This window comes from Salvelinus fontinalis, unplaced genomic scaffold (genome assembly GCF_029448725.1).
Source record: "Salvelinus fontinalis isolate EN_2023a unplaced genomic scaffold, ASM2944872v1 scaffold_0070, whole genome shotgun sequence".
Taxonomy (NCBI): domain Eukaryota; kingdom Metazoa; phylum Chordata; class Actinopteri; order Salmoniformes; family Salmonidae; genus Salvelinus; species Salvelinus fontinalis.
Window position 1 is genome coordinate 309,414 of NW_026600279.1, and position 21,504 is coordinate 330,917.

Here is a 21,504-nt window from a genome sequence, read left to right on the forward strand (position 1 = left end):
ATAGGGCGGGAGGAGGGCTACACTCTGCTCCAACTCAGGTCTAACTATCAAGGCCTCTGATAAGTGCTTCATCCTCTGACCCGGCAAGAGGGGAGATGACCATTGTGTCCATACACACGTGGCCAGTGAAATAGGATGTGGACATGAAGGTAGGGTTAGGGAAACTACCGTTACCAAAAATGATTGCCCAACAGAAACTGTGAAGTATTGATTACTTTCCTACACTTCTTGTTGATAACGATGACTAATTTTCATCACATTCCATCCTATCTACTGTTGCATGCTGGATGAGTTGGCTCACTCAGGTGCTGAATCAAGGTAGTTCACACCACTGTCACACCTTGGATTTGATTGTTTGACATCTTTTGTGTTTGTATGTTCTTTTATGCATCTCTTTCACTGCTCCTGTTTGCTTTGACTCCCCTAATGTGTGTTGCGATTTTAAATGACGTTTGAATTGAATCATTGACTCCTATAAAACACAATGGAATCTTGAACTTAAACGAACCCCGAGGCTGACAACTGATCTCCCTTTCAGACAGAAAGTGCAACATGGCGCATTTGTGGGAACCAAACACCCTGCCTGGGCAATACTCCAGCAATATCCTATATCACATGATCTAACAACACAGGGTTTTCAGTACAGTAGTCTTCAATCAAGTAACATTGCATTTCCTCGAGTCATTATTTTGTGTGTGTGTCCTTGACAGATCGATAGATGCAGCCAGTCAGGCCATGTGCCGGTTGGACTGAAAGCTGATACCACGGCCCTGTACTCTGTATACAGCATCTCAAGCCCAGTGCTAGGATAGGGTGGGAGGAGGCCCAGTGCTAGGATAGGGTGGGAGGAGGCCCAGTGCTAGGATAGGGTGGGAGGAGGCCCAGTGCTAGGATAGGGTGGGAGGAGGCCCAGTGCTAGGATAGGGTGGGAGGAGGCCCAGTGCTAGGATAGGGTGGGAGGAGGCCCAGTGCTAGGATAGGGTGGGAGGAGGCCCAGTGCTAGGATAGGGTGGGAGGAGGCCCAGTGCTAGGATAGGGTGGGAGGAAGAGGGCTACACTCTACTCCAATTAGGGCCTAACGTTTAAGACCTCTGACAAGTGCTTCATACTTTGGTACAGCAAGAGGGGTGATGACCATTGTGTCCATACATACACTAGCACTCACGCACACACACTAGCACTCACGCACACACAGACAGACTCATGTGGCCTGTGAAAATGGTACCTCTCCCCATCCCTCGTAATGGACAGGATGGCTTTAGCTTTAATCTTGTCTGGCCCTGTTGGTGTGTGCGAGTGTAAAACATATTTTCTCAGAGGCTATTGATTGACTTCATATAACCTTTTTCATATGACCTTTAGATAGCAATCCTAAGGACTCTACATTCAAAACAACAACTTGTTTTCCAAGTTAGGTAGTGTTTACCCTACCTGTTCTACTCACGTGTAGGACCCGTTCTATGGACATGGCTTTCCCGCTCCCCATCCTCCCTCCAACTGGGAGAACATGAACGTGCCGCCCCTCCCCCTTGACAGATGTGAACAGCTCGCTGAGACTTGCTCTGGATGTGTGTGTGCGCGTTCCTCCAGAGGTCCAGACAAGGGGTTCCTAGAAGTCAGGAAGTGTTCCTCGAAGCACGGCTCCAGAGGGAGAAACCCTTCCAAGTCAAACATTGGGGCCCCTGTCAAAACACACACACACTCTATTGCCATCAACTCGCCCCCCTAGAGAGACTGCACACTACACTGACCGTTCTCTATCCTGTGCCTACTGTCAATGCTCAACATTCTGATTGGTGTAATCCAGGTTGTTTATATCAGTCAGATAGTGAGTCATTTATTGGACCTCTTGTCATGTTGTGGACAAAAATGAAATGTGTTTTTAACAGTTAAGGTTGACCTGCATCAAGTGAGTAAGGTAAGGTTGAACTATCACCTAATGATGTGGCTTAACATCAACCAGAAACAAAAATATAGGCTCCATACATTTGCTGCAGTTTGTAATTAATCCCCTAGTTGATTGACACACCAGTGCATCAATCTAAGTAACAATTGAAAAAATCCCCATCGAAATCCATCAGTTTAAAGGAAAGGTTCACTGATGTTTTATATTATATTGTTTTTGTGCATCTCTGAGTGGTGTTCTATCGATTCCCTTAGTCGTTTCATGTTTTCACGTGTATCTGAGTTATTAACGTTCAAGCAGGCAGAAATCCGGACGGTATGACGTAGCACTGTGATAAAGTCTCTCACTACACTGGAAGTTAATAGGTGTAAGACCTTTACATCGCCAAAACGTCTATCATACGTGTCAAATTTCAAAACTGGCCGATGTCATAACTCGGAGGATGTCTTCTCTCGAATGAGCCATTGATCAAATTTTTGTGATCCTACCTCGAGAAATGTGTAATTTAACAGAGGGTCTAAATGTCCAGAAAGCTATTCTAGTCTACATCACGGGTGGCGTAGGAATTTATTTCTAAGCCCCTAAATCAGTGGTTCCCAAACTTATTCACTCAGGTCCCCCTTCCAGCATTGGGGAACACGCACGTACGCACACAGCGTGCCATGTCTAATGTTTAATCATGTGATATTTGAGTGACTCAAACATTACAACAAAATCTATGGGCTAAACTAGCTAAAATAAACGTTAGCTGACATGGGCTAGTTGATCTGGACATTTCTGACAAGTTATAAATAGCTCTCTAGGGCCTGCAATGACCGACATGACAAGAGGAATACTGATGATGCACTACCCAATTTCGAAATTGCACCTTGTGCATTCTACTTTTACAACTTTCGAGAGTAAGTTGAAATCCCAACAAAGTTCCTAAAATAAAAAAATAAACCAGTGGCCTAAACTGTTCTATTTGTGAAGGCTGCTCCTCCCTACTAGCTTTTGCCCAATGAGGTGATGGGCCTTTGCCTGGTGCCCCACAACTCAGCATAATCGAATCCACCCAATGTGCCGCAAAATTAAACATCACTTCTGATTGGTGTATTCCATGTTGTTTAAACAGGTTAGATAGAAAGACATTCATTTGTTGACCTGAGTCACCTGACCTTAAATGGACCTCTTGCAACCTCTTGTTGAGGAGAGTTTGTGTCTGTGGAATAACATAAAATGTGATTTTGGTTGACCTGTCAAGAAGTGTTCTTCTCATCACTGCTTCTCTGTTGTCAAAATACCCCACTAACACACACTCACTCAGACTGAGACGGAAGAAGGAAACAGAAATAAAAACGCATTGAAAAGATCTATCTGATCTATCTAGTCTACTAATGAGATAGGAACACACCTGTTAGCTGGGAAATGCTGCTTGGAAGGTTTGAGTGAGATCGCCTCACTGTGGACAAGAACTGCCATTACACCATCATGCACTAATCACAATTACCTGTAGATCTGAAATGGAAATCATCACGTTTCTTTATAAGAAATTGAATATGAATACTGTAGCCTATATCTCTCAATGGTTTCCTTACTGTAGTCTTGAAGATCCAGTGAATGACAACACGATACTGAGCTCCCCAACATCGAAGGAGAGGGTCGAATACTGCCGCTTTGGTTGATACCTCTTCTAGGGCCCTGTGTTTTGCGCAATCATTTATCTTGTATCTAAAACCTTTTCCAGAAATGATCATTACACCAAAAATCGAAGCAATTGACTTAGGATGGCCCTGAACTATATGATATGAAAGTAAAAGAGGACAGTTTGATGAAAAAGCTTTAAATAAAGGTTCAAATCCAGGCATGTCACATAATTGCACAAAACACTCAGACCTACTCATAACATTAACTTTGTCATATGAAATAATACAGTACATTGGATTGTATCCTACACACATACACTGAGTATACACAACATTAAGAGCACATGCTCTATCTACGACAGACTGACCAGGTGAATCCAGGTGAAAGCTGTGATCTCTTATTGATGTGTCAGGAACTGCAACGCTGCTGGGTTTTTCACGCTCAACAGTTTCCCATATGTATCAAGAATGGTCCACCATCCACAGGACATCCAGCCAACTTGACACAGCTGTGGGAAGCATTGGAGTCAACAAGGGCCAGCATCCCTATGGAACGCTTTTGACACCTTATAGAGTCCATGCCCCGACAAATTGAAGCTGTTCTGAGGGCAACAGGAGGCGCATCCCAATATTAGGAAGGTGGTCCTAATGTTTTGTACACTCAGTGTATACATGCATATCTAGAATGACATAACCATAGATATCTAACACCGTACCGCCATGAGGCATACATGAATACAGAGAAGAACTACTGTCCCTCTGGTCCGTCATCTTAAAAACAACAAACATGGAAGAAAATGTGCAAAAAAGTAGATTCAAACAGTCTGACATTTTGTTTAGCTACGCTAGGAAAGCAGCACAACATCCAAATAGAAGCATTTGAAATTTCACTTACTGCTACATTACTTAATGTATTATTAATACTTAGGGGCAAACTTAACTTCCATTTAAATATCATTTTCATGTAGTCAGCATTGATGTCAATGGGAGACTTTGGGATAGTTTTAATTCGATCGGCCCTTTCCGACTATGCACCATTGAAAGTCAACATGTCCGCGTTGGCGGAGACCGCATTCACGGTAAACGCTGCCTATGTAGGCTCAATCGGGAATCACCTTTAAATGTCAAATGCGCTATAACGAGGATCATCCACGCTTCCGGATTGAATCCAGGCCTAAGTGAGACTAAGTGAAAATTTGACCTAAATGGAAGATAGGATTTGCCCCTTAATTAATTGTTATACAATCGTCAGTAATAACAGAGTGTATAGTAATAGCAGTTACAACTACTGTAAGCAGCGTCTCTGGTGCAGTTACTGGGTGAGTTATGGTATAATACATGGACAGGTACTGTATGTCAGTTTTAGCTTGGGGTCAATTCCATTTCAACTCAAGTTAGTTTAGGACAGAGCCTTGCTCAAATGTACACAGATTCCTAGAACCAACACAGAAAGAAACGGTCGCAATTCTAACAGAGGGCCTCTGTCAACATAGACGATTAACACACACCTACAGTGTCTTCAGAAAGAATTCACACACTTTGATTTTTTCCACATTTTGTTGTTACAGCCTGAATTAAAAATGGATTAAATTGAGATTTCGTGTCACTGATCTACACACAATACCTCATCATGTCAAAGTGGATTCTTTTTTCTTTTTTTTTATAAAAAATTAAAACCTGAAATGTCTTGAGTCTATAAATATTCAACCCATTTGTTATGGCAAGTTCAGGAGTAAAATGTGCTTAACAAGTCACATAATAAGTTGCATGGACTAGTGTTAAACATGATTTTTGAATAACTACCCCCTCTCTGTATCCCACACATACAGATAATTGTAAGGTCCCTCAGTTGAGCAGTGAATTTCAAACACAGATTCAATCACAAAGACCAGGGAGGTTTTTCAATGCCTAGCAAAGAAGAGCACCTATTGGTAGATGGGTAAAAATAAAAGCAGACATTGAATAACCGTTTGAGCATGGTGAAGTTATTAATTACACTTTGGATGGTGTATCAATACACCCAGTCATAACAAATATACAGGTGTCCTTCCTAACTCAGTTTCCAGAGAGGAAGGAAACTGCTCAGGGATTTTACCATGAGGTCAATGGTGATTTTAAAACAGTTACAGAGTTTAATGGCTGAGATAGGAGAAAACTGAGGATGGATCAAAACCACTCTAGTTACTCCACAATACTAACCTAAATGACAGAGTGAAAAGAAGGAAACCTGTACAGAATAAAACTATATCCTGTTTGCAACAAAGCACTAAAGTAATAGTACAAACAATGTGGAAAAGCAATGCAATGTTTTTTGTGGGCAAATCCATTACGGAGTACCACTCTACATATTGTAATTGTTAAGGACTGGGGGAGTTTTTCTGGATAGAAAAGAAACAATGCAGCTATGAACAGTCCAAATCCCAGAGGAAAACCTGGTTCAGTCTGCCTTCCACCAAATACTGGGAGATGAAGGACAGGCCAAATCCCAGAGGAAAACCTGGTTCAGTCTGCCTTCCACCAAATACTGGGAGATGAAGGACAGGCCAAATCCCAGAGGAAAACCTGGTTCAGTCTGCCTTCCACCAAATACTGGGAGATGAAGGACAGGCCAAATCCCAGAGGAAAACCTGGTTCAGTCTGCCTTCCACCAAACACTGGGAGATGAAGGACAGGCCAAATCCCAGAGGAAAACCTGGTTCAGTCTGCCTTCCACCAAACACTGGGAGATGAATTCACCTTTCAGCAGGGCAATAACCTAAAACACAAGGCCAAATATACACTGGAGTTGCTTACCAAGAAGACAGTGAATGTTCCTGAGTGGCCGAGTTACAGTTGACTTAAATAGGCTTGAAAATCTATGGCAAGACCTGAAAACGGTTGCCTCGCAATGATCAATATCCAATTTGACAGAATTTTGAAAATAATAAAAGTTAAATGTTCCACAATCCAGGTGTGGAAAGCTCTTAGAGACTTACCCGGAAAGACGCACAGCTGTAATCGCTGTCAAAGATGCTTCTACAAAGTATTGACTCAAGTTATGTAAATGAGATATTTCATTTTCAATACATTTGCAAACATTTGTAAAAACATGTTTTCACTTTGTCATTATGGGGTATTGTGTGTAGATGGGTATCCCAAAAAAAGTATATATTTTGAATTCAGGCTGTAACACAGCAAAATGTGGAATAAGTCAAGCAGTATGAATACTTACTGAAGGCACTGTATATGGCCTCAACTTACCCCCCAAAAGACATCAGACATAATAAATAACACTTTTAGTAGTTGACACATATTACATTAACAAGGTTGTTTAGATCGACTAACAGGATGAGGCAGAATTGGTCTATTTTCCACACCTAAGCAGTGCTTCATGTCCAGTAGTTGATGATGTTATGAAAGCTGTGCTAATGTACATAACAGGGAGGGAATTGGCATCAATATTAAGTGAAATTCCACATTCCCAAGTAGATATGAAATGGAGTTGAACAAAACCTGGTAATAATGGAAGTAGAGTTGGACCTTGGAGTAAGCAGCTAGTTTCATTTAGGATTCTTCATCAGTGCCACTGGGGGAGCGTTCCTGTGAGAGGTGGAACAGGAGAGGAGAGAGACAGAAATATAAAGAGAGAGAGAAGGGGGAATATTTCTGGGTGTCATGCACAATATGGCCAACACATTTTTGCAGAGGGATCATAAAACAAAACATCAAAGATGGAAGGTGCAAACACACACACCTCCTCTCCCCTCACCTCCTCCTGCTCCTCTTCAGTGTCGTCGTCGCTGACGACAGGTTTGGCTCGGGTGCGTCCCATACGTCTCCTACCCTTCCCTCGGTCACTACTCTTCTCTCTCCGTCCCAGACGGATCTTCACCTTCACTGAGCGGGCTAGAGGATGGACACACACACATTCATATCATACACATGCAGATGCACACACACAAACAACCACAGGATCAACACAACACAGTTTATTGGTCACAGAGATGGCTGATTTAATCGTTCTCTCTCCGTCTTTCATTCTTTATTTTTCTCAATATTTTTTTCCCCTTCTTCCTTCCTTTGCTTCTTCATTCCTTACATCCTTTCTTCAGTGATGACTCACACTCTGACTCGGAGCCTTCGTCCAGGTCCTCCTCCTCTTCCTCACTGTCCTCTCCCTCGCTGTCCTCCTCCTTCTCGATCTTCTGTCTCAGACTGGTGAACACCGACTGGAGCACGATGGAGTCCTCGTAGATCTGGGAACGAGGCAGCAACCAGACGATAGACCGATGTAGCTATTTTAGGCTCATGCACAGATGCAGTTGGACACGTGCCAACAATGGTATTGTTATTTGGTCCACTGCTTATTGTTATTCAGCCTTAACCTGCTTCAAAACATTCAAATAAAAAGTTTATCAAAAAATGGACTGGTCCCTTGATACATTTTTATACAGTAACAAGAGTGCATATAGGAAGAGCAGTTATAACTCCTGTAATCAGCATCTCTAATGAAGTTACTGGATGATGTGAGTTAAAGTCGATAAACACACAAAGTCATTCACTTATTTCATCTATTGTTACATCTATTGTTATCGATGTGTTTGTGTTGTTGTGTACTCATTCCAGTATAAAGTGTGTTTGTCTCACCAGTGATCCCTCCAGGTTGAAGGTCTGTGCGTTCTGAAAGAGTAGCATCACATCTCTCTCCAGGTCTCCTAGACTACGGTATCTGTGGCTACGGATCCTCTCCTACAGGAGGGGCAGACAGGGGAGAGGGAGAGAGAGAGATTAGAGGAGGGATGAGAATGAGTGTGTGTGTGTGTGTGTGTGTGTGTGTTAATTGACCTTGATTTTCCTGAAGTCGACAGGCTTGCGGATGAGCTCGTAGTACTCTGGCAGCTCTTTGCGCGAGGGCAGCTGGATGAAGACCTCACTCAGCTGACGACCATTACTGCTGTGAAAGACATCACCAGAGACACTGATGTTAGTGCCCGTAGTACTGATGTTACACAGCAGTTACACAGACATTCTGTATCGCAGCATGTTGTGGCCCATATGGGAATCAGTCTCACAACTCTGGTGTTGCAAACACCTTGATCCAACCTAGCCTGGTCCCAAACATGTTTGGCATGACAAGGAGTGGCGTGACGGCACAAACGGACTGGTACCCAGGCTAGCTCCAACCAGCATGTAAGTCAAAATTGTAAAGCAAGCTAAAGAGAACACTAGCCCCAGTCTTACCTGTCTTTGTATTTAATAACAGCGTCCACTATCTTCTTCATCTTCTTGGTGAGAGCGGGGGGGTTGGGGGAGAGTTTCTCTGCGGGGGGGCGTCCCCTCTTCTTCTGTCTCTTCCCGTCCTCGTCCTTGTCCCGGCTCCGCCTGCCCCCCGAGGAGGAAGAGGAGGGGCCAGGGAGGTCATCGCGGTCACGCTTTCGCTTCCGGGTGGTCTTCTTGTGACGCACCTCCTCCTCGATCTCCTCTAACGTGCCTTCCTCAATGGCCTGGAGGGAGAAAGAGAGAGAGGGAGAAAGAAAGAGAGAGAGAGAGAGCGAAAGAGAGGGAGGGGGAGAGAGAGAAAGAGAGGGAGGGGGAAAGCGCGCGCGCGCGCGAGAGAGAGAAAGCGAGAGAGGGAGGCAAACATGATGAGCACCTTGTCACTTAATAAACAACATCAAATGAATACACCAATTCCAGAGTGTAATTTAACCCCTGACCTCTAACCTTGAGCCACTGCTTCTCAGTAAGTGAGTCACTGTAGTCCACCTCCTTGCGCTGGCGGGACCCCCTCCCGAACATCTTCTCCTCTTCCTCCTCACAGGTGAGTCTCTCCACCTCTGCGTCGTCCTTCATGATCCAGGTGGGCAGCTCGTCCTCCTCCATCAGACGGGGCTTACGGCGGGGGTTACGAGCGTCCTCACGCCTCCTGTCCAGGTCCATACGCTGGAGGGGGAGAGGGAGTAGAAACAAGGAGAAGGGGCAGGAGAGAGGAGAAGACAGAGGTAGAGGGAGGAGAGGAGAAAGAGGAAACGAAGGTGTAAGGTAGTAGGAAGAGAATAGAACAGAGTATTCTGCATCATTGTATGTATAGATATTGGATTGGCCCTTGACACGTTGACCCAGAGAAATGACCATGATGACCAACAGACACTAACTAACCATGAAGTGGTCAAACTCCTCCTCGCTCCTGGCGATCATCTGGTTGACCGTCTCATCGTCTGGCACCTCGTCCTCCTCCTGAGCGGTCAAACACACATCAATGGACAGACACAACACACAGCAGGACCGAAGGACATGAGCAAAGCTATAGCTCTATCCACTCTAGCCTGGTTCCAGATCTGTTTGTGACCATATGACCAATGACAAGAGGAATTGTCAGACAGAACAAACAGGTCTGGGACCAGCCTATCCAATCCACCACTCTGTAAAGAAGAGCTCTGTGACAACATCAAGGAATGGGTCAATATATACAACATGTCATTTACAGTACATGTAAAGTCTTTAAAACAGTATTAGCATTCAAAAGAAGTGTAGATGAAATACCATCCACATTGTGTTTGTCCACTTAAGACAAATACACAAGGCACAAAATATGTGAGAGAAAGAGAGTGGTGAAAAGAAGAAAGAGGGATTGAAAGAAAGAAAGAAAGGAGAGAGAGAGATGTACAACGGATGAAAAAGAGGAAGAGGGAAGAACAGTACAATGGAGAGAGGTAGGTGTGTCAGTGGGCAGCGTGGGAATTCTGAGGGTGTGGGAGTTCCGGGCTTTCGTCAGTCACACCCACCCAAGACCCCCCAGACTTCCACACGCCGCCCGGGGCCCCGACCTCGTCCTGTTCCTCGTGCTCCAGGATAGCCTGCAGGAAAGCCCGGCGCTCGTGGCTCGATGACTTCTGGTCAAACATGCCGGCCTGGATGACCTTCTGGTCCACGTTGAGTTTGTACTTGGCCGCTGCCAGGATCTTCTCCTCTACGGAGTTGACGGTGCAGAGACGCAGGACACGGACCTCGTTCTGTTGGCCGATGCGGTGTGCACGGTCCTGGGCCTGCAGGTCCTGGAGAGAGAGGGAGGAGAGGGAGAAATGGTTAGAATACGGTAGGATACTTTGGGCTGAATCGTTAGATATTCGTAGTTCAAATTGGCTCCAGCCAATCCCTTAGGAGTTGTGTGTGTGTTACTCCCCCTACCTGGTGAGGGTTCCAGTCAGAGTCAAAGATGACCACGGTGTCAGCTGACTGTAGGTTGAGGCCCAGCCCCCCGGCTCTGGTACTGAGCAGGAAGATGAAGTACTGGGAGGCTGGGTCGTTAAACGCCTTCAACAGCATGCCCCTGTCATCTGCTTTGGTGGTGCCTGGAGGGAGGGAGAGGGGGGCGGAGGGAGAGAGGAGAGAGGGAAGTGGATGAGTAAAACACAGCAACTAACAGAGACAGAAACCCCAACTTTGATTTTGTATCATATGCGTAGCAGACATGGGTTCAAGAAGTATTTATTTTCTAGACTATAAAATACTTTGAGTATGATTGAGCCTGTATGCCAGATGGGTGGGGTTTGTACCATTTGTTCTCTTGCACCAGGCATGTATTAGAAAGACGCCAAGTAACTATTTGAACCCAGTTCTGATGCCGAGACACACACACACACACACACACACACCGCACCGTCCAGACGCAGGTGCTTGAAGTTGCGGTAGGCGAAGTAGTCCTCCATGATGGTCATGAGCGAGGTCATCTGACAGAACAACAACACCTTGTGATTGGTGGCCCTCAGCTTGGGCAGGATACGGTCCAGCACCTCAAACTTCCCTGAGGCTCGGTACAGGTCAAGACTAGGGGCAGAGAGAGAACACAACCAGGCCAATAGAGAGAAAGCATTTCGGGTCGTTGTTGTGAAAATTATTCTCAATCGACTTATGCACTTACCCACTCACTATCCCTCCGGAAAATCCTAAATGCTCCGAGAAAGATTCCTGTGAACAAATTCAGAATTGTGGCGGGGTTAGTTCATCAATAGAAAGTATACTCCCACTGTATGTACCTCTATCTGTGTGTGTGTGTGTGCGTGTGTGCGTGCGTGCGTGCGTGCGTGCGTGCGTGCGTGTGTATTCCCACTGTACCTCTATCTGTTGGAACATGTAGGGATGGTTACAGATCTTCCTCAACTGCATGATGGTGTTCATCAGGGTCTTGGTACCTCCTTTACCCTACAATAGACACACAGATATTACAGGAGGAGTTCAGGATTTACCCTACAATAGACACACAGATATTACAGGAGGAGTTCAGGATTTACCCTACAATAGACACACAGGTATTACAGGAGGAGTTCAGGATTTACCCTACAATAGACACAGATATTACAGGAGGAGTTCAGGATTTACCCTACAATAGACACACAGATATTACAGGAGGAGTTCAGGATTTACCCTACAATAGACACACAGATATTACAGGAGGAGTTCAGGATTTACCCTACAATAGACACACAGGTATTACAGGAGGAGTTCAGGATTTACCCTACAATAGACACAGATATTACAGGAGGAGTTCAGGATTTACCCTACAATAGACACACAGATATTACAGGAGGAGTTCAGGATTTACCCTACAATAGACACACAGATATTACAGGAGGAGTTCAGGATTTACCCTACAATAGACACACAGATATTACAGGAGGAGTTCAGGATTTACCCTACAATAGACACACAGATATTACAGGAGGAGTTCAGGATTTACCCTACAATAGACACACAGGTATTACAGGAGGAGTTCAGGATTTACCCTACAATAGACACAGATATTACAGGAGGAGTTCAGGATTTACCCTACAATAGACACACAGGTATTACAGGAGGAGTTCAGGATTTACCCTACAATAGACACACAGGTATTACAGGAGGAGTTCAGGATTTACCCTACAATAGACACACAGATATTACAGGAGGAGTTCAGGATTTACCCTACAATAGACACACAGATATTACAGGAGGAGTTCAGGATTTACCCTACAATAGACACACAGGTATTACAGGAGGAGTTCAGGATTTACCCTACAATAGACACAGATATTACAGGAGGAGTTCAGGATTTACCCTACAATAGACACACAGGTATTACAGGAGGAGTTCAGGATTTACCCTACAATAGACACACAGGTATTACAGGAGGAGTTCAGGATTTACCCTACAATAGACACACAGATATTACAGGAGGAGTTCAGGATTTACCCTACAATAGACACACAGGTATTACAGGAGGAGTTCAGGATTTACCCTACAATAGACACACAGGTATTACAGGAGGAGTTCAGGATTTACCCTACAATAGACACACAGATATTACAGGAGGAGTTCAGGATTTACCGTAAAATAGACACACAGATATTACAGGAGGAGTTCAGGATTTACCCTACAATAGACACACAGATATTTCAGGAGGATTTACCCTACAATAGACACGCATATATTACAGGAGGAGTTCAGGATTTTACCACTTGATGTTAGATGGTTCCTCACCATGAAAATAGTATATGGGCCTGGGGAAACTAATCTGTTTTCTTTAAACTGCAACTTCAAACTTTAGCTGACTTTAGCCACCACAAGCTATGAATTTATGGAAGTGAGGCATGTGAGAATGTTTTCAAAACAAGACAAAACTAATACTGCCTTGTACATTTTATAATTATTTTACCTTGCAATATAATCAAAAAGCTTCTTACACATATTCATATATGCAGAATATGATCTAAAAAGAGCATATTTTACAAACTGTACGTTTTGGACAAAGAACTTGAGTTATTCCTCCTCACCTTCTTGTCCTTCTCAGAGCCGTCTGTCAGTAGGACTCCCTTGGCCTGCATATGTCTGTACAGAACCCTCTGGAGCGCTGACATATCACACTTTATTACATACTCCACCTGGAGGACAGAGAGAGACAGAGCGAGAGAGAGAGAGACAGACAAAGAGAGAGAGACGCAGCGAGAGAGAGACGCAGCGAGACACAGAGAGAGAGAGAGAGAGAGAGAGAGACAGCGAGAGAGAGAGAGAGAGACACAGCGAGAGAGAGAGAGAGAGAGAGAGAGAGACAGACAAAGAGAGAGAGAGACGCAGCGAGAGAGAGAGACGCAGCGAGAGAGAGAGACGCAGCGAGAGAGAGAGACAGAGAGAGAGAGACAGACAAAGAGAGACAGACAAAGAGAGAGAGAGAGAGACAGAGAGAGAGAGAGATCAATAAACCAATCAATCAGCCAATCAATCAATTAAAACCACAGAATGGAGATATTATGCAAACAGAGTCAGCTGAAAAATACCTGGCAGCATAGGTAAGAGGACACCCAATGGACAAAATACTGAAGAAAGCTGTGAACACGAGTTTGTATTTAAAAGAAATGTGAAGATGGAGAGACGACCTATACCTTTTCCGGTAGCTGAGCCTCTACTTCCTTCTTGAGCCTGCGTAACAGGAAGGGGCGGAGCACCTTGTGGAGGCGACGGATAATCAGGATGGTCTCCTCTTCATTTAGATCTACCTGGAGAAAAGAAGAGAACGGAGTTAAATATTATTTAATTTCATGAACAGAAATGTATACAATTGACTAAAGGTACACTACCGTTCGAAAGTTTGGGGTCACTTAGAAATGTCCTTGTTTTTGAAATAAAAGCACATTTTTTGTCCATTAAAATAACATCAACTTGATCAGAAATACAGTGTAGACATTGATAACGTTGTAAATGACTATTGTAGCTGGAAACGGTAGATTGTTTATGGAATATCTACATAGGCGTACAGAGGCCCATTATCAGCAACCATCACTCCTGTGTTCCAATGGCACGTTGTGTTAGCTAATCCAAGTTTATCATTTTAAAAATGCTAATTGATAATTAGAAAACCCGTTTGCAATTATGTTAGCACAGCTGAAAACTGTTCTTCTGATTAAAGAAGCAATAAAACCGGCCTTCTTTAGACTAGTTGAGTATCTGGAGCATCAGCATTTGTGGGTTCGATTACAGGTTCAAAATGGCCAGAAACAAAGATCTTTCTTCTGAAACTCGTCAGTCTATTCTTGTTCTGAGAAATGAAGGCTATTCCATGCAAGAAATTGCCAAGAAACTGAAGATCTCATACAACGCTGTGTACTACTCCCTTCACAGAACAGCGCAAACTGTCTCTAACCAGAATAGAAAGAGGAGTGGGAGGCCCGGGTGCACAACTGAGCAAGAGGACAAGTACATTAGAGGGTCTAGAGACAGTTCGTGATGTTCTGTAAAGAAAAAGAAAAACTTTAATGGAATGAAAAACATTCCATTAAAAATTCAGCTACAATAGTCATTTACAACATTAACAATGTCTACACTGTATATCTGATCAATTATTTTAAATGGACAAAAATTTGGCTTTTCTTTCAAAAACAAGAACATTTCTAAGTGACCCCAAACTTTTGAACAGTAGTGTACGTAGCAGTGATTGGCAGCTGGCAGCCCGCGGGACAGATGAGCCGATTAAATGTGGGCTGCAGCCTCCCGAGTGCGCAGCGGTCTAAGGCACTGCATCGCAGTGCTTGAGGCGTCACTACAGACCCGGGTTTGATCCCAGGCTGTGTCACAACCGGCCGTGACCGCAAGTCCCGTAGGGCGGCGCACAATTGGCCAAGTGTCGTCCGGTTTAGGGGAGGGTTTGGCTGGGGGGCTTTACTTGGCTCATTGCGCTCTCGCAACTCCTTGTTACACCTGGTCTGCGGTTGTGAGGCCGGTTGGACGTACTGCCAAATTTTCTAAAACGCCGTTGGAGGTGGCTTATAGTAGAGAAATGAACATTCAATTCTCTGGCAACAGCTCTGGTGGACATTCCTGCAGTCAGCATGCCAATTGCACACTCCCTCAAATTTGAGACATCTGTGGTATTGTGTTGTGTGACAAAACTGCACATTTTCAAGTCCCAGCACAATGTGTAATGATCATGCCGTTTAATCAGCTTCTTGATATGCCACACCTGTCAGGTGGATGGATTATCTTGTCAAAGGAGAAATGCTCACTAACAGGGATGCAAACAAATTTGTGCACAAAATTAGAGAAATACACTTTCTGGGATCTTTTATTTCTGTTTATGAAACATGGGACCAACACTTTACATGTTGCGTTCATCTTTTTGTTCAGTATATATAGCATTTCTCAATTTCTTTCAGGTAAAAAAAACTCACCTTCTCTCCAGTCATAGCGAATGGTGCATTGAACCACTGTTCGAAGGTACTGCAGCTCTTAAAGATGGTGGGCAGGAGAAAGTTGAGCAGGGCCCAGAGCTCAGGCAGCTTGTTCTGGAGCGGTGTCCCAGTTAGGAGCACTCTCCTGGGGGCCAGGTAGTGGGTGTTGAGGACCTGGGTCAGCTTACAGTGGTGGTTCTTCATCCGGTGGCCCTCGTCCACGATCATGTACTTCCACCGGATCTGTGGGGGGGGGAGGGAGCAGGGGAGTGATGGAGAGAGAGAGCAAGAGAGTTGGGGAGTAGGAGAAGACAGAAAGAGGGTATATAGGTCATCAGTCAAATGGTCATGGCGAGAGTTGTTCAGAATCACGCTGGAGGTAGAGTGTGTGTCTGTGTTACCTTGGCTAGGACCTGTTTATCCTTAATGATGTACTCATAGGTAGTGAGGAGAACGTTGAACTTGCCGCTGCGTAGCTGGGGGATGAAGGCCCTTCTGGCCTGAGGGGAGCCCTACAGAGACAACATGAAGGACAGGAACTTGGACTTAACTTGACATTAATGAATGAATTAAATTAATAATTACTAGAATGGCGTGACTTTACATTTGTATTCATAATAGGCCTAGTTGTTGTTGTTCTGACTGCAAGTGATACACTTTGATTTGAATGCTTAATAGACAGGCTTCCACACAGCCGCCCCATATGGCTGTATTTCAGGACCCCAAGCAATGAGTGTTTCCATGGTTACCATATAGTTGGCGGAAGGTTAGCTGCTCCAACTCACCTTGTAGGAGACTTTCACTACAGACGGAGCCCACTTGTCAAACTCATACACCCAGTTAGAGAGAGTTCTGTCAATGTGAGAAGAGAGGAAAACAGAGGGCCAAACTTACCTAAGCAAACAAATAGCACTGTACCCATAGCGATAGATACATATATATTACTATTCTATTTCTGTTTTAATTATTACTTTTTAATTATGAGACTGTACCAAACCTTACCCACCCCTCTCTCCGGATCATTGTTTCCCTCTCATTAGTACTGTACTCCATCATATCATGTATGACAGTCACGTTAAGTGTACTATGAATACAGTTACAATTAAAAGGACAGTACTCTTCAAAAGTCCCACACCATCAGATGTGTATATCCAGCTATATACTGTACCTCAACCCCAAATTAATGGAAAAAATAAGCTGAGCAACTCTGGAAAATGATGTGGAGCTTATGTCTTCCATTCATTTTGGATTGTGGCATATAGCTGAATCTACAAAATGGCCTGTGACACGGACTTACAATAGCTCAACATACAACCAATGTTGGGGTCTTGAAAATGTGATTGATTTTGGAGTGTAATGTCCCTTTAAAGTTAAATTGTAATTGAAGCCATGGTTCTCCGTGCGTGGCAGAGCGGTACAGTACTCACGAGAGCGGTACTATGATGAGGAAAGGTCCGTTGACTCGTTTGTTCTCCATCAGGTACGTGATGAGAGCGATGGTCTGGATGGTCTTTCCTAGTCCCATTTCATCAGCCAGGATACCATTCAGATTGTTGTTGTAGAGAGACACCAGCCACTCCAGACCTTTAATCTGAGGGAGGGAGGGAGAAACAGTTTGAGTGGAAAGGCGAGACAAGGAAAGGAAGAGGAGAGAGTCAAGGAGAGGAAGAGGAGAGAGAATCAACAGAGGAAGACAAAGGACAATGTCAGCCAGTCAAAATTGTACAGGTTGGTCTGGGTCTCTTCTAATGACTTAAGAAAGGAAATGTCACTTCTCAGGCTTATTCAGCCTCTTGTCAGTGCTGCTTCACCTGGTACTGTTTCAGTTGTCCGTTGATGAGTATAGTGGACTGTTTCTCCACTCTCTCAGTGACAGCATGGGCCACAGCGTAGTAAGACTGGAGTCCCCGAGCGAACGCTGCCTCTGCACTGTTATACTCATCATCCACATCCTGCTTAGCGTGCCTAGGGACGGAACCAGGGAAGAAACCATATCAGTGGCTGAATGGCTTTAATGCAATCACTGTAGCACTTTGAGATAGTTTTTCAATTAAAAATGTGTTATAAATTCAATGTATTATTATTTATTATTACATATTGACCTGAGCCGTATAAAGTAAGTGTGCTATTTTCTTTAAATGCTATCGCTATGAGAGACAAGTATCTTTAGCTAGAAAATTCACTCTGTCATTGATAAGGATTTGCAAGTCAGAAAAACAGCATTAGGGTCAATTTCTCACTGAATATTATTGGAACTTTTGACCCCAAACCTGAATTGTAGGCATTTCTGTCTTTATGGCTTATTTAAATAATTCCAATGTGTAGGCAGGAGTGCACAACAGGTGAATCTCAATTGTGTCTCCTTGTGTCCTATCTTCTTGCCTCCTCAAAACATATTGGAGAAGGTCAGAGGTTTGAGATTCACCCAATTCCTCACTGAAAATGAATGGTTCTTTTGACTCCAACGCTGAATCATACACCAGACATTTCAAATCAGATCTAAATGAATGGTTCTTTTGACTCCAACCCTGAATCATACACCAGACATTTCAAATCAAATCTAAATGAATGGTTCTTTTGACTCCAACCCTGAATCATACACCAGACATTTCAAATCAAATCTAAATGAATGGTTCTTTTGACTCCAACCCTGAATCATACACCAGACATTTCAAATCAAATCTAAATGTACTTGACACATGCTTTGTAAACAGCAGGTGTAGACTAACAGTTAAATGTACTTGACACATGCTTGTAAACAGCAGGTGTGGACTAACAGTTAAATGTTTACTTATGGGCCCCTCCAAACAATTTTTGTCAAATCACGTCTCAATTTTAGAAACACTTAACATAAGGTCTGTGTTTCGTGTAGGCTTAGACTGGCATGACATTTTGATAACCATGTAAATCTCTCTTTTATCAATATATTTGTCTCCATTTACTACGATATTCGAAAATGCTACATTAGCAGCTCATTAGCATTCCATTTTTGGGGGGTAAATACAGGCGAATATATTGATAGAGAGATTTCCACGGTTATCAAAACGTCATGCCAGGGTAAGCCTACACGAAACACAGCCCTTATTTTAAGTGTTTCTAAAATCGAGAAAAGGGAAAAAGGAATGGTGTCGATTGGAACCGTTTCCCTGTTTAACCGCTAGGTTTTATGGGTATGACTCATACTTTGTTACTCTATAGGGACCCGGGTGTAGTGTGCTCACTCTATGATGTGTCGTACGTCCACCTCTGATACTTCTTCACTGTCGGGGTCTGGGATCTTCTTCTTCTTCTCCTCTAACCCCACTAACCCTGGGAGGACCACTACTGGAGGCACTGCCGGCTGGGGCTCCTCCTCTTCCTCCTGACAGGCCAATGACAGGCCAGGGGCGGGACAACAACAACCTGTCAATCACCACTTAGACAGACTGGTCATAGCTTTGGTACAGAGAGAGTGTGGAATGAATCTAGTCTTTATGACTGTACAACCAATTCAGTTGATTTGGTTCCTACTTAGCGTTTTCATCCTGTAATCTCTATAATAAGAGTTTAGTCATGGTTGGTTACTTTCTTTTATGACCCAACCCACCTCCTCCTCTTCCGATCCACTGTCTTCACTGTCAGAGCGAGGGGCCACTTCGTACCTGGAACAGCAGAAAACATCAGTACTACAACCACAAACATACCTTTACCCCCTCTAAAATATACCCCTAAACACCTAACAGGCCCATCTCATCCTCCTCCTCCAGCCTCGTACCCAGGGTTCATCTCCAGCCATGTGTCCAGCTGTCCAGCTTTAGGAGCGTCCGCCCCTGTCAGGATGTTACCACTGTCCACGTGGATCACCTTCACTGGTAGGTCACTCATCTGGGACGTCTCATCTAGAGGCTGGAGGTGGGGGGGGGGGGGGGAGCGAGTCAGAAAAACACTGGATGCTGACGTTGAAGGGGAAATATACCATTCTTGGCGTCTACAAATACTGATCATTTTTTTCATTTTTACTAGGATCCGCATTAGCTGCTGCTAATACATCAGTTACTCTTCCTGGGCTCCAATATGTCTGGTGATAAGAGTCAGAACGTCTCTGGATACTGATGCAGATACCTGCTGAACCATGACTATTTTTTTTAAATATTTTAAAATATTTTTTAAATATATTTTAAATATTCTTTATTTAACCAGGTAGGCCAGTTGAGAACAAGTCTCATTTACAACTGCGACCTGGCCAAGATAAAGCAAAGCAGTGTGACAAAAAACAACAACACAGAGTTACACATGGAATAAACAAAAGTACAGTCAATAACACAATAGAAAGATCTATATACAGTGTGTGCAAATGGAGTTAAGGTAATAAATAGGTCAATAGTAGCAAAGTATTTACAATTTAGCAAATTAACACTGGAGTGATAGATGTGGAGATGATGATGTGCAAGTAGAAATACTGGTGTGCAAAAGAACAAAAAAGTAAATAAAAACAATATGGGGATGTGGTAGGTAGTTGGATAGGCTATTTACAGATGGGCTGTGTACAGCTGCAGCAATCAGTAAGCTGCTCAGATAGCTGATGTTTAAAGTTAGCGAGGGAGATATAAGTCTCCAACTTCAGCAATTTTTGCAATTCCTTCCAGTCATTGGCAGCAGAGAACTGGAAGGAAAGGCGGCCAAAGGAGGTTTTGGCTTTAGGGATGACAAGTGAGATATACCTGCTGGAGCGTGTGCTACGGGTGGGTGTTGCTATCGTGACCAGTGAGCTGAGATAAGGCAGAGCTTTACCTAGCAAAGACATAGATGACCTGGAGCCAGTGGGTTTGGCGACGAATATGTAGCGAGGGCCAGCCGACGAGGACATACAGGTCGCAGTGGTGGGTGGTACATGGGGCTTTGGTGACAAAACGGATGGCACTGTAATAGACTGCATCCAGTTTGCTGAGTAGAGTGTTGGAGGCTACTTTGTAAATGACACTGCCGAAGTCAAGGATCGGTAGGATAGTCAGTTTTACGAGGGTATGTTTGGCAGCATGAATGAAGGATGCTTTGTTACGAAATAGGAAGCCAATTGTAGATTTAACTTTGGATTGGAGATGCTTAATATGAGTCTGGAAGGAGAATTTACAGTCCAGCCAGATGTAACAGTTGTAACTTTACGTCGTCCCCTCGCCCCGACACGGGCGCGAACCAGTACACATCAACAACAGTCAACCACGAAGCCTCGTTACCCATCGCTCCACAAAAGCCGCGGCCCTTGCAGAGCAAGGGGCAACCCTACTTAAAGTCTCAAAGCAAGCGACGTAACTGGTTGAAACGCTACTAGCGCGTACCCGCTAACTAGCTAGCCATTTCACATCCGTTACACTCACCCCCCTTTCAACCTCCTCCTTTTCCGCAGCAACCAGTGATCCTGGTCAACAGCATCAATGTAACAGTGTAACTTTACGTCGTCCCCTCGCCCCGACACGGGCGTGAACCAGGGACCCTCTGCACACATCAACAACAGTCAACCACGAAGCCTCGTTACCCATCGCTCCACAAAAGCCACGGCCCTTGCAGAGCAAGGGGCAACCCTACTTAAAGTCTCAAAGCAAGCGACGTAACTGGTTGAAACGCTACTAGCGCGTACCCGCTAACTAGCTAGCCATTTCACATCCGTTACACAGACACCTAGGTATTTGTAGTTGTCCACATATTCTAAGTCAGAACCGTCCAGAGTAGTGATGCTAGTCGGGGGGGCGGGTGCGGGTAGCGATCGTTTGAAGAGCATGCATTTAGTTTTACTAGCATTTATGAGCAGTTGGAGGCCACG

The 21,504-nt window shown here is 44.2% G+C and overlaps 1 protein-coding gene across 11 annotated transcripts in view; it reads right to left on the reverse strand.

Moving 5' to 3' along the window:
* Nucleotides 1–3,712: 3,712 nt before the first annotated feature.
* LOC129842829 (transcription activator BRG1) overlaps nucleotides 3,713–21,504 on the reverse strand; it is a 29,463-nt gene continuing 11,671 nt past the window's right edge. For 2 of the 11 annotated variants that reach the window (XM_055911496.1, XM_055911495.1), the window contains exons 13-35: nucleotides 19,462–19,592; nucleotides 19,294–19,348; nucleotides 18,929–19,068; nucleotides 17,519–17,672; nucleotides 17,135–17,298; nucleotides 16,493–16,559; nucleotides 16,109–16,219; nucleotides 15,708–15,950; nucleotides 13,926–14,039; nucleotides 13,320–13,427; nucleotides 11,626–11,712; nucleotides 11,432–11,478; nucleotides 11,171–11,337; nucleotides 10,699–10,862; nucleotides 10,296–10,565; nucleotides 9,670–9,747; nucleotides 9,235–9,453; nucleotides 8,752–9,014; nucleotides 8,356–8,464; nucleotides 8,158–8,259; nucleotides 7,610–7,766; nucleotides 7,280–7,416; nucleotides 3,713–7,110 (exon numbers count right to left, since the gene is read on the reverse strand). In XM_055911496.1, coding sequence (XP_055767471.1) covers nucleotides 7,075–7,110; nucleotides 7,280–7,416; nucleotides 7,610–7,766; nucleotides 8,158–8,259; nucleotides 8,356–8,464; nucleotides 8,752–9,014; nucleotides 9,235–9,453; nucleotides 9,670–9,747; nucleotides 10,296–10,565; nucleotides 10,699–10,862; nucleotides 11,171–11,337; nucleotides 11,432–11,478; nucleotides 11,626–11,712; nucleotides 13,320–13,427; nucleotides 13,926–14,039; nucleotides 15,708–15,950; nucleotides 16,109–16,219; nucleotides 16,493–16,559; nucleotides 17,135–17,298; nucleotides 17,519–17,672; nucleotides 18,929–19,068; nucleotides 19,294–19,348; nucleotides 19,462–19,592 — 3,123 coding nt within the window. In that variant the 3' untranslated portion in view covers nucleotides 3,713–7,074. Of the gene's footprint in view, nucleotides 7,111–7,264; nucleotides 7,417–7,609; nucleotides 7,767–8,157; nucleotides 8,260–8,355; nucleotides 8,465–8,751; nucleotides 9,015–9,234; nucleotides 9,454–9,669; nucleotides 9,748–10,295; nucleotides 10,566–10,698; nucleotides 10,863–11,170; nucleotides 11,338–11,431; nucleotides 11,479–11,625; nucleotides 11,713–13,319; nucleotides 13,428–13,925; nucleotides 14,040–15,707; nucleotides 15,951–16,108; nucleotides 16,220–16,492; nucleotides 16,560–17,134; nucleotides 17,299–17,518; nucleotides 17,673–18,928; nucleotides 19,069–19,293; nucleotides 19,349–19,461; nucleotides 19,593–21,504 lie in introns of all 11 variants that reach the window. The other 9 variants (XM_055911493.1, XM_055911492.1, XM_055911501.1 and 6 more) reach the window with 6 other exon arrangements.